The following is a 13,709-nucleotide window of genomic DNA, read 5'->3' as shown; positions in this document are numbered from 1 at the left end:
TAATACATGGTCCAGTTTCTAAATGAAATGTTTGAGTGACCAAAATAGTTACTTACTAATTTAATACTGCAAAGAAAGATAAAGCATTCAGATCCATAAGATCACAATTTCCTCTAATTTGTTTTCATAATATATTAGCATGTTCAATTGTACATTTGAAATAAAAAAGATCAATGCAGTACTCAAAAACATACCTGTCTGGTTCTGTTGCCTTCATTTAAATGTTCTAAAAATATGTAGATTTGCTCCTTCAATCTTGCCAACTAGTCCCATTGACTTCAAAACGTGCATTTTGCAAAATAAATATTTGAAAACTGTGTACCAATTAGAAGGGGAGACTGGTTGTTTTTTACTGGAAAAATACTAAGGAATGAATGAATTCAGATATCAGAGTTACATTTGAGAAGTTAAATGTAGAACTAATAAAATGACAAATTTCTCACTTTGCTTCAAGTTATATTTGTAATGGATAAATTGAACCAGAGGTAATCTTTTATGCTATTTTTGATGTACAATTCTGATTTAGTACTAGTTTTGCGTGAGTAAATGATACACATTTTTTCCCTTTGGATCCCATTTTCTCTTTGAAATGCCTGCAGTTCAACATTTTAAAAAGTTCCATACATGTGTTTAAGCCTGTACAATTCACTGTCCATTAATTAGAATCTGGGGTTTAGTGCACACACCTGTCATGGCTACCTTTCAAGTCCCTCCTCGTTTCAACAGACTACAGCTAGGAAAAGGCTCAGAGGGCTTTAGCCTGTTGGTGAAGGAAATTGGAAACATTTAGAAAGGAAGCAGTATATGAAGGTTGAAGTTACTCACTAAAAGAGAAATTGGTATCAGAAACAAAGTGAAGTTAATCAAAATGGTGTAACAGCCAAGAAAGCCTTTTAAACTGGAAGCCCATCTGCAGAATACTCAAGACACAGATGTCCTTTATTTAAACCTATACAGAGCAAAAAGGTGAAAAATTAACTTGAAATACTGTAACAGATCTATTTAAGAAGAAAGTTTACATCTTAAAGAAACATCACTGGATAGCATCTTTCACTACTAAGTGGATAATAAGTGGTTAAAAAACTCGACTTTTTAATATGGTGGTACTGCATAAATTATTTTTAAAGTTAAAATTATGATGTACAAAGAATGGCATTCTCAATTTGCCTTTATTAGTGATCCATTTGGGCTCTGTAATACTCATATCCAATATGTCAAATATTTCTCGTACTTATGTAAATGTAAAATCTTCAAGGAGACATAAATTCTGAAGAGCTTTGTTTTGTTTACTCAATTTGATGATCTGATGTAAAATCATCCATCCAGGTACGGAAATGATCATTCTCCAAATATAATTTTGATCTTTAACTATCTTGCTTTACTACCATCAGATATTATTGGTGCCCGAAAAGGGTATGTTGTTCAAAAAGTAATGTCAATATCTATAACATTTCATAATTTAAGTCCTGGTGTTTTTTTTAGTGAGTCAAAAACGGTTTCTTTAAATCAATGCAAGAATTGTCATTTATTCAAACATTTTATACTTTTATTTGCCCCAAATAATCAAATGCATGAATAGCAGTTTACACGTAAATATCAAAAGGCACGTTGCTCCTCAAAGTTAACTCAGATTCTAATTTTATAGTTCAAATGTAACGGATTGTAGCTGAAGTACAATGCACAATACATCAATACAATATTCATATGTATAAATATAAACTGAGGACTGATTTTGCCATGGGGGTAAAATGGATTCTGCTTCTGTTTTGTCCAAATAGTGTTCATCAGAGACTAAGGCACTGAAGAATAACCAAATTAAACATTCTTCACAAAAAGCAAGATGTTTGAAGAAGACACAGCAACATAATTAGTCTCTTTTACATCAGATGCCTTTTGCAGGCAGTGCAATCAATTCTGCCTTCACTGGTATTTTCCAATGAAAATACAGGAGGCGTCCAGGATCCAGACCTTTTCTGGTAACAGCAATGATTTGGGTTTTAAATCAATATGCAGAGCAAGTTTTTCATTGCCTTCTACTCATGAATTGAGAGTTTTCTACATTTAATATTGACTTAGAGCAGTTTAAAAGAAAGGGAAGTGAGGGGGAGACTTGTGGAAAAAAAAATCAGTCTCTAAACCGAAATCAGTTGACTAGAACCCTCGACTCTTAATATAGCAGAGAATTAAAGTCAAGAAGAATTTATTGAAATAGAGACTTTTAACCTGATCTTCTGGTAGACACTAACAGTTAGACACAAAATTGTAATGTTTAACCAGAAAAAATGGTAAAATTTTCTTTTCCAAATAGGTTCCACAACATGACAGTAACGTTTGTGCACAAATCCTTAAAAGCTTATCTTACACTACAAACCAAACATCTATTAATTTTAAATGTAAATTCATTTCTTCATTATACTGTTAAGCTTTTGGTAACTTTGAATAAGAAACAAAGGCAAATTTGACAAGGAATGCCTCACTAGCAGGATAAATACAAGTAATCAACCTCCATTTTTAATTAAATGGATATGAACATCAAGTGGAAATAATATTTTCCTATCTCAGATTGTCACTCATTATAATTCCACCACCCATTCGTTATCCATTTGAGAATCACAACATTGAACATAGTTTGGTTTGCTTGATTGATTATCTTGATGAAAGGTGTCAGATTTAAAAGTGTGCAAGACAATTACAGCACTGAAAAATTCAATTTTAATCACAGATTTGCAAGAGCTTATGTTGTCTTGTAAAAAGGCACAGGCAAAAAAAAATTGTCAAGCTATTTTTGCCATATCACTTATAAGGACAACTTTTTATTTTAAAAAGTTGCCCAGTTACTAATTACTGCAATACTCTAGATGGTTGACCAAAAATAAAAACTCATAAGAATGTGATGGGTGTGCCATATTTTCTTTAAAGCCAAATACCTTCCAGATATCTATGTGTATTTATACTAATAATCTCAGTTGGTATATGCAAGTTTCACAGCAGTGAACAGCCACCTTATTCATACTTGTATTCCCAATCAGGCAATACACCATAAAGTTATAGTAAGAATATCTGTTTTCTTTAAAACTGTACTGATTAAAAACATTATGTGCTGAGTGGTTAGATCCCAGCCAGCCAGAAATTAGCAGTGTTGAATTAATATGGGTACAACTGTCAAAGCGTTCTATGTATTGAAATATCATAAACCTTTTAACTAATGTACATTATAGAACATTGACAATACTGAGTGATAAAGCATGATCACATACTCCATTGAGTTCACATAAAGATCGAATTGAAAGAGGGGAAACCGTAGTGCTCTTTCATCTCCTGCTGGCTAGTTTGGAGAGGGTTATGGCACAGGCCGATTACCTGCTCACACGATGAACCTTGAGCAATGGATCATGCAGACCAGAGCAGAGCTAAGATGAAAATGTTAGAGGGTAAATACATTTTTAAATGATTAAATCAATAAATTACACGCATGATTGACTGTGTAAAAGATTCAAATGGAATTAAGGCTAACTAAGTGTGTAGGGCAATGCAGTTTGAAATACATTTCCAACTCACAGCTGCTTCATAATAAAATGCAGCTTCCAATGTGCTTATTTCTGAGTGACTTAACTATTCTCTGCACACATTCTTTAGATAGAGAGGGGACAAATCATGATTCCCTGATACAAAGTTCTATGTGTACATTCACCAGCTCAGAGACTGTAGTGGAAATTTTGGAAGGTGTGAGTGATGTTGAAACTGATAACCAATTGTCGTTTAATGAATAATTTTTATATGTTTAGAACACGCACCTTGTAAAAGAAAGTTTTAATCTTTCAAATACTCAGATAGAATGCCTACTGCTCAAACACTTAACTCTGATATTTGCTCATACTTAAACCTCCATGCTGGATAGCAGGTTAGGATAGTTGACCATTCTTATAAGTTGACATGTCCAGACCATGTTTCATGCTTTGTTCCTGGTGCTTGGTGGGTGATGACCACTTCGACAGCCTGTACCTTCTCATTTTTGGGAGGAATGGAACAGAGCTTGTAAGAGACCTCATCCCCCTCCATTGGGACATATTCTCCTTCGATACTGACATGAAAAAGAAAGAACACATTCAACTTAAAGTGCCCACTTGCATGTTGTAAGTACATAAAAGTAGGGCCAGGAAACAATGTAGCCACTAGGCCTAGTCTGACTTTTCACATTCAAAAAGATGGGGACTCAGTAGCAGAGTTCCAAGATTATCCACAAAATATTAGTCACACGATTAGTAAACACGCACTTCTTTATGCCACTGTCTATTACCATAGTTCCGCTTTCACAGCACCAGTCCCCATCTGAAGTCTTGTGCATTTAACAATAGAGAGACAAGCAGATTCTGATACAAACTGGAGCTCCTGTGACCACGATGAAAATATTTGAAATCGATTTGCTATGTAAAAGTGAAGGCACATGTGAACTAACTAGTGTGAAGTGTCCCAGATTAGGAAAAAATATTAGCAGGTTCTTCCCCCACCCTCTTTTCATTCCAAGCGAGAATACCAAAGTTAGCAACACACCCACACACACATTTATCTAGCTAATAATTTCAGTATTTGAAAACTGGAAAGTATCTGATTAGAGATGATAAGACCCTTTGGCCCAACAAGTCCACACCAACCCTCCGAAGAGTAACCCCACTCAGACCCATTCCCCTACCCCATATTTACCCCTGACTAATGCGCCTAACACTATGGGCAATTTAGCATGGACAATTCACCTGATCTGCACATCTTTGGATTGTGGGAGGAAACCAACAAAGACACAGGGAGAATGTGCAAACTCCACAGTCTGCCGAGGCAGGAATCAAACCCAGGTCCCTGGTGCTGTGAGGCAGCAGTGCTAGCCACTGAGCTATTGTGCTGCCTGGTCTCCTGAAATACTTTAAACATTTTTGGTCCCATTATCCAATGGAGAGACATAGTGACATTGAAGGAAGTCCAAAGAAGATTCATTGGGTTGATTCCAGGTATGAATGGATCTTCTTATGAGAAGTAGTTACATAGGTTGAGTTTGTGCTCATTGGAGTTTAGATGAAACAGAGATCTTATTGGAAGATACAGGATACTTTGGGGAACTGACAGAATAGATGCTGAGAGATTGTTTCCCCTTGTGGGACAGTGTAGGACCAAAGGGGTCAATCTCAAAGTAATCCAGTTAGGACAGAGATAAGGAAGAACATTTTCCTCTTTGCAGGGTAGTGAATGTATGGAATTATTTGCTGTAGACGTTAAGTCATTGAGTATAGTCAAGGTTAAGATAGACAGATTTCTGAAAAAGGGATCAAGGGTGATGGGAATAAGACAGGAAAGTGTAGTTGAGGATGATCAGATTAGCTATGATCTCGTTCAATGGCAGAGCAAACTCCATGAACCATATGGCCAACTTGTGCTTTTACACCTTATAGGAAGAGCAGGCCATTCAGCCCTTCAAACCTGTTCTGCCATTCATGGCTGATCATCCAATATTCTCCCATATTCTTTCATCCCTTTAGTTCCAAGTGCTAAATACAACTCCTTCTTTAAATCAAACAATGTTTTGGCCTTGACTCCTTTCTGTTGTAATGAATTCCACAAACTCAGCACTGTGTGAAAAGAATTTCTCAACTAAATGATTTATCCCATAGCCTTAGATTGTGACCCCCGGTTTTGGACTCCCCACTACCAGAAACAGCCTTGCTGCATTACCCTGTCTAGTCCTGTTAGAATTTCATAAGCTTCTATGTGATTCCCCACCCCCCTATCCTGTGTGTTGGGTCTTATCAGTGGGTTAATGCACAAATGAAGATGCCCTGGTTAATGAAAATATAATGATCAGTGAAAGACAGCAGGTGTTAACTGACAATGGATGGCAAACATCAGAGATAAAAATCAGAAAATGAACTGACTGTTCAAACAAAATAAAAAGATAGTGAACAAACAAAATGTAAGCAGGAGATGTGGAGAACAGAGGGGTGGATTCTTCCCCAGTATGACTGTAATTCTGAGTGAACTGAATGGGTTATTTCTCTATGGTAACCACAGTATTAACACTGGCCTATTATATTTCTAAATTTGTAATGTCAACTTGGACCTTACAGACCAACATTTCTAAAAAGTAGCATTGGATTTCCACCTGACATTACAAAAGATGGTCATAAATATATAACCCACGTTAGAGTACCTCCTCAGAATTCTACAATTAGAACCTGCTATTTGTTACAGTAAACTTCTTTTCTAGAAATTTCTTGCTATTAACAGGCCACTTTTTTTGCAGTAAGGACATACTTTAATTCTACTAATTTGTTGCATTGTTCTGGTTGTTTGTACAAAATCGATACCAAGGGAACATTCAAATGTTTGCTAACATTTATTAGCAGGAATGGCCAATATTTTGCAGCATCACAGAAATTGATCTTGTCATATGGTGCACCTTAGATTGAGCAATTACACTTGCATTAAATTTTATTACATTCTGAAAGAGCTAAATTATCCCTAACATTCACAACATAGGCCATTATGTAAAATATATTCTTCATTATTCTTCCCTGCAGACCAGACATTACACTTGCAAGTATTTCAACAAGATTAAACCATTTCCCTTCACCAACTAAAGGCACTTGAATGAAACAACTTTCTTTTATTAATAAAAATATTATTTTGAAGTTTGAAACATTAATGTCTTATTTATTGAATTAATTTCATCCTCTCTCTTTGCTGGAACAGAAACGTTTATCAAAGTTAAGTGCCTTATCCAAGATTGGCTAATATGGAGCTGGGTCGTGTGGGGATCTCGAGACTCTGTGGCTTTATGGAATTCAACTCTCGCAACCAGTTTTTCTCCTGTTCGCAGAACCACAGAAACCCTACCGTGTGGAAGCAGGCCATTCAGCCCTTCAAATCCACACCTCCTACAAGCTTCTGAGAAGAAACAAAATCAAAATTGCTGAAGAAACTGAGCAGGTCTGGCAGGATCTGTGGAGAAAGCAGAGTTAATGTTTAGGGTCCAGCAACCCTTCTCCCAAAGGTTCTGAGAGGGCTCTGACAGGGTAGATGTTGAGAAGATGTTTTCACTTGTGGGGACATCTTAAGCTAGGGGACATAGTTACAGAATAGATGCGTAGAATCAGAATCCCTACTGCTTGAAAGCAGGCCATTTGGCCCATTGAGTCTACACCAACACTCCGAAGGACATCCCTTCTAGACCGACTCCCCTACCCTATCCCTGTTACCCTTGCACTTTCCATGGCTAATCCACCTAACCTACACATCCCTTGACACTATGGGCAATTTAGTAAGGCCAATCCATCTAATCTGCATATCTTTGGATGAAACCAGTACACTCAGAGGAAAGCCACGGGGAGAATGTGCAAACTCCACACAGTCATCCAAGGCTGGAATTGAACCCAGCTCCCAGGTGTGGCAGCAGTGCTGACCATTGAGCCACTGTGCTGCCCTTGATAATTATACACAATAATTATAGGAGTTATTTATAAGGCAGTAGGCCCTGGGAAATGTTTTCAATGCATTCAGGACTGTTAACTAGGTCTGTACATTTCAAATCAAACAAAGAAAGTAGTTTGCTCAGTTCATCAGCTGTTAATGTGTGCACCACCCTTGCAAGGTCAGATTATGAGTGCAAACTCCAATGTAGAGACATAACACATAAACACACAATACAGGCAGACACCAGTCCACAAAAGAACCCTCATGGCAACATTTGCAATTCAACAGGGGAATTCTGATCAATATTTATCCTTTATTTGCATCAGCAAGTAGCTTATCATCAGACTGCCTGTGGAACCTTGTTGGCTGCTGATTTTCTGCATTAAAACAGTGACTTCATTTCAAAAATTACTTCAACGCTTCTAAATCATCTTGGTTTACAATCAGAGAAAATGATGGGCAATACATATAAATACAAGTCATTTCTTCCTCTTTAGTTTGGAAAATAAAGTGGAGCAAATAACAGGTCCAAGTAGGAGAACAATTGAGAAAGTGCAACTGCAAAAGTCCAATCCATGAAGATCGATGGGGTCATTAAGAGTCAAAGATAAAGGTGCTATCTAGAAAAAGGTGGTTTGTCTCTTTGAATATCTGGCTCAGCAAGAAAGTTAACAAATGTGGAATAGCATGAAAAAACTTAGGGGCACAAAATAAATATATTCTCAGAAGGCAAACAAAATGTTTAAAGAGTAGAGCTCATTGGTGGGTAGAAAGATTAAAATTAAACTGAATCTTTGAAATTCAATTAAATTATACTCATGACGCTTAGGATAATTCAAAAACGTAGTGGTAGAGTCCCTACCTCCAGACCAGGAGATCCAGGTTCAAGTTCCACCTGCTTCAGAAGTGTGTAATAACATATCTGAACAAGTTGTTTAGAAAACAAAAGGATAATTTGAAGTATGAAAAGTCGAATAGCGAGGTGAAAATGAAGACTAAAAGGAAATACAAATCAGGCTAATGTACAACTTATGAGGAAGTTACTGGAATAAATAAGGACAGAGTCACTGGGCTCTTGATAAATTTGAGCTGATTACAGGAAGCTAACATGGGTTTGTAAGGGGCAATAAACTTCTTTGAAGCTTTTGGGGAAATAATTACAGAAATCTACAGGGAAATAAATGTCAACGGATGCAACTTATTGAGACTTTCTGAAGGCAGTCCACAACGTTCTACATGAGAGACTGAGGTAAAAAGGATAGTGCATGGAATTGAAAACAGATTTAGATCCGATTAGAAGTAGATCAGGTGATCAAAGTAATTACGGGTATGCACCTGAAATGGGATCTAAGTGACGAGAGTCCCACAATGATCTGTGCTGGGGCCTGACTATTCATTGGACGTGGAAGGAATGCAGTGCAGATACACAAGAATATCACCAGGGTTCAAGGGTTAGATCACGAAGAGTGATTGCATTTACAAGGCTTGTATTTCCTTGAGTAAAGAAAGTTATTGAGGGATTTGAAAACTTGAAATAGCTTAATTAATAATTTTAAATTGAGATTGGTAGAATGTTTCTTACCAAATATATTCAGTAATAAAGCCAAGACAGTTAAGATGGACTTCAGATACAGATCCATAATGATATTCAAAGATTGTAGAATCAGCTTGTGAGGTACTGAATGCCCAATCCTATTCTTCTAATGCTATGATGTGATCTTAAGCAGCATGATCCTGGTGGAACATAAACTGAGCATTGTCAGCAGACCATTAAGTGGGAGGCACTGACATAGTGGTACATTCACTGGACTAGTAATCCAGAATTTCAGGCTAATGGTCTGAGGGCATAGGTCCAAAATTGAAAAATGGTGGTGGAATTTGAATTCAATAAAATTCTGGAAAGAAGGCTAATCTATCAATGACCATGGAACTGCTGTTGATTGTCACAAAAACATATCTGATTCACAAATGTCCTTAAGGGAAGGAAATCTGTATTTACCTAGTCTGGGCTACAAGTGACTCCAGACCCACAGCAATATGGTGGACTTGTAAATGCCCTCTGGGCAATTACGAATGGATGATAAATGCTGGCCCCAGCCAATAACTCCCATGTCCCATGAATCAATATAAGCATATTGTAGTTTGACTATTGTTGAATCTTCCTTTCATTTCACTGATTATAGGGAGGTGGCCATTGGGTAGCATTTGGCCTTTTATTTTTATGTGAGATGTACATGGGCAATCTTCCATATTGTCAGGAAGATTCAAGACTCTGATGGATTGGAATACTTTCACTGGGGGACAGCTGGTTTGGACCATAGGTCTTAAGCACTGCAGGGTGGGATATTATCAGTGTTGAGCTTATGCTGTGTTTTGAGTGCTTCAGTGATCCTTAGTGCCTGAATCAAATTGAATAATCCACTTGGCAGGTTTGTCTGAAAACACTTGAAAAGGCTTGAACGTTGAGGTTTGCACCCACATGCTGGGCTCCCCTCTGGTGAAGAGTGGGTTTGTGCACAGAGCTGCCTTCTCTTGTTGGTTGTTGGTTTACTTTTCTCCAACCAGTCCTGTGAGGTATCATTTCAAACACCTTTGAAAAATTATTTCACACTCCTCTGAACATCAATATGTGGTGCATCTACTGCATTTCCTTCTGTAAGTCACTTGTCAAAAAAAGGTGTTAAATTTGTCAAACATTACTTTCTTTTAACAGGTTCATGCTGTCTGTACGATTAATGTATGCAATTCTAAATGCTCACCAATTTTGAATTGGGTTTCCAGCGATTTTTCCCCCACAATCGCCCTTAGATTAGTTTACCTGTTCTTGCTTCTTTTTTGCTTCTTTTGTGAATAGGAGCAGTTCTTTTTCTGTGGTTCTCTTACTAGATAACTCTCTACTAGACTTGGATTTTTTTTCTTGATCATCATTTGTAAAAGAAAACAATGCAAGGTTTTTAGCATCTCCTTTATATTATCATAACTTTTTAAACTTCCTTCTTCATCTTGAGGTGCTTGTGAAACTCATATACACTAGTCAATCTCGTATTTCCTTGAAGACATTAAGGAACTTGAAGGGAGTCCTGGGACATGGGATTAGGACAGGAAAATTGAGTTGCGGTAAGTCAGCCTTGATCTTATTAAATGGCCATATTTTTCTTAAGTTCTTAGAACTGTCTTTATTTCTGGATTTGACGCTATCCTGCAAACAGCTGGTCACTTTCGCTCAAACTAAATTACCTTCCCTACAAATAATGAATTGCAAGTTGCTCCCTCTAAGATGAGGAGTGGCAGCAGTGCATGAATCGCTGATAAGCAGTGAGAGGAAGCAGCCTTGGTTGCAGAAGATGGTAGAAGTTATTTAAGAGGCCGCTGTTGTGTCAGAGGTTGTGGGAAGGGAAGTAATTGTTGGAAAAGTAGACCAGGTCATTGAATATTTTTAAGGCAGTGACAAAGTGACTGACCCCCTTGGTTTTAAAAAAAAAAGCAGAAGTTTCCTGGGGTCAATAGGAATTTGGAAGTGAAAACTGTTACGACACAACGTTGAACCCCCTCTGTTAATTGAACCAAACACCTAGAAAAGCTCACCTCACCTCGTTATCTGTTCAAATATGAATGACAGAGAACTCCCAAATTCTACTATTTTTTTAAAAATCAATTTTTTTAACTCTAAAAGTGAACATTAAACAACTATTCACAACTCTAAGCCCCTCATTCTCTGAACTGTTTATTACCTACCTCCAACTCTACAAAAATTTGCTGTTCCAATAAGACATTTATTAAAATTACATCAACTTAATTTCAAAATCACATAGCCGTTGTCATCTTCTGTAACTTCACTCTTCTGGCTTTTGAATTCCCTGAGTCATCATCTTTCTTTTTACTGTGAATATGTTTCATGTGAAAAGGTACCTTTGATACAGAGTGCTTCCTAATTTCTTGGATCTGTCTCGATGGCAGTTGCTCTCTCTCCAATTTTCAAAATGCTCACATTTCTATACTCCCAATGTCAGATTGTCTCATTGGTCTGATGTAGGCAAAACAACAAATTCAAACTCGATTGGGTTTTAGTATCCTGGGGCATAATTTAAACTGATTGGTTGAATTCGAATTGTTGTCAAAACAGCAATCAAAAATCAGGTACCCATTTCACACCAAATGTGACATATTTTCAATTTTACAGTACACTATGGGACTGCCATTTCATCATATACACAGGTGCTTGTATGCTCTCAGTTCAAAACAGCATTCACCCTCTCTTAAAGGTACAGTACACACCTTCAACTTTATAACAAAATGAACAGATTAATCTTGGTCTTAATGAAGTTGCAGCAGGTTTGAGGGACCAAACAACCTACTTCTGCACCTATTTTGAATGTTCGATGTCACAAAGGAAATGGCTCTTTTGTTCTACTGAAAGCAAATGGGAAGATAAACTTTGTGTCATTGAGCTACAGGTGACTGAAAATGACCTATTCAATGCTGAGGCCATTTGAGGCTGAGAGAGCTATTGAACAGCCTGGCTACCAAAGAGGTGATAATGGTTGCCTCTACAAAACCTACCTGAGGCTTGGTGTTGTTGATGGTCCCAGGCCACAGTGAATGATAGAAAGATGTCACTTACACCGCTTCTTATGAAGTCTTACGTTTTTAACCAATCTACCATGTGGGACCATGTCAAAATCTTGCTATAAATTATTTAGGAGTGCATCAAATGTGCCACACTCTTTGATCTTCTTTGTTGTGCTCCTCCTCAAAAGTTCAATAGCTAGTCAGACATGACCTTCACTTAACAAATCCATGCTGACTCTCCTTGATTAATTTGTCATTTTAATTTGATTTATCTTTGACTTTTTTCCAGTGATTTGTTGACCACTGAGATTACAGTGACTAGCCTATAATTGCTTGAATCATCTCTTCCTTTTTAAACAACAGTGTAATGTTGGCAGTCCTCTGGCATCATGCCTATCACCAGAGAGGATTATCTGGGCCCTACATAATCAGGAAGAGCAAAAGAGGATCTTTTTATTTCTACATGAACTCAATGGGGCAATAGGTTGCAGCCAGAAATAACAGTAACATGAACAAATGTCTTGAGGATTTGATCATGGCGGTTGCTTACAGCACAAAAAGACAAGGAAACGTTGCACACCAGTCTCAATATCTGACCATCTAAAGATTGAACTCAATAAGCAGCAATTGCTAAAGATTTGCTGTTAATATTGTTAATCATGAAGTATCCAAACAAAACCTTATAAACCAATTGAAAATCTCTCACTTCTCATTTCACAGGTTAGTGCGTGACTAACATTCAACCTCATCATTAACATTATTGTTCTACAGTACTTTAAAAACACAAACAGGTTTGCCATACACGATCCTTGCAACCACGAGGGGTACATTTTGCTCACATATTCCATTTCCAATTTTTCCCACATCTAATAAGAAACACAGAACATGCATTCAGCAGATTTTTTTATAACTGCTCTCATGAGGAATAAATAGGAGCAGCCCATTTCCTCACAGTCTTTTCGCTCTCCTTTTGTCAAGGAAAAATTTAATTGTTTCCGTCTTCTCTTAGGTCACCTTACACAATCCACCATTTCCTTTCCAAATGGGTGGATAGGCCTACTGTCAATGTCACTCTACTTATGGCCACAAAATAGTAATTTACCCATTGGCTTTCCTTCCTATTCACCTTGTAAACACAAAACATTCTGCCATCACCTTCATACCAGCTTATCCCCAGTGTTCAATTATTCAGCGCGTGCACACACACAAACACACACAGGGACAACTTTGATGGTAATAGCAAAATAGAAGCTCATTTTCATAATGAATATAAAACAATTTTGTATAATTTCTTCAAGGCAAGAAATTATAATTCCTCCATTGTGAAAAGCAATAGACAATTAGTTTTTGCATTTATAAAAGAAATATCGAAAGCCTTTTGGATATTGAGGAACATGAAAGGTTTATGGGGATAGGACAGGAAAATTGAGTTGAGGTAAATCAGCCATGATTAGATTAGATTCCCTACAGATTGGAAACAGGCCCTTCAGCCCAACAAGTCCACACTGACCCTCTGAAGAGTAACCCACCCAGACCCATTCCCTTACCCAATATTTACCCCTGACTAACACACCTAACATTGTCGGCAATTTAGCATGGCCAATTCATCTAACCTGCGCAACTTTGGATTGTGGGAGGAAACCGGAGCACACGGAGGAAACCCCATGCAGGGACTGGGAGAATGT

General features: G+C 37.4%; 1 protein-coding gene across 5 annotated transcripts in view; it reads right to left on the bottom strand.

The window, feature by feature from the left end:
- Positions 1–1,518: 1,518 nt before the first annotated feature.
- The window catches only part of carhsp1 (calcium regulated heat stable protein 1), a 111,081-nt gene continuing 98,890 nt past the window's right edge, over positions 1,519–13,709 (bottom strand). For 4 of the 5 annotated variants that reach the window (XM_043711592.1, XM_043711595.1, XM_043711596.1 and 1 more), the window contains exon 4: positions 1,519–4,081. In XM_043711592.1, the coding sequence (XP_043567527.1) occupies positions 3,922–4,081 (160 nt within the window). In that variant the 3' untranslated portion in view covers positions 1,519–3,921. The remainder of the gene's footprint in view (positions 4,082–13,709) is intronic. The other variant, XR_006314783.1, reaches the window with a different exon arrangement.

The sequence above is a fragment of the Chiloscyllium plagiosum genome, chromosome 21 (genome assembly GCF_004010195.1).
Source record: "Chiloscyllium plagiosum isolate BGI_BamShark_2017 chromosome 21, ASM401019v2, whole genome shotgun sequence".
NCBI classification, from domain to species: Eukaryota; Metazoa; Chordata; class Chondrichthyes; order Orectolobiformes; family Hemiscylliidae; genus Chiloscyllium; species Chiloscyllium plagiosum.
This window is presented reverse-complemented; position numbering and strand designations above follow the sequence as displayed.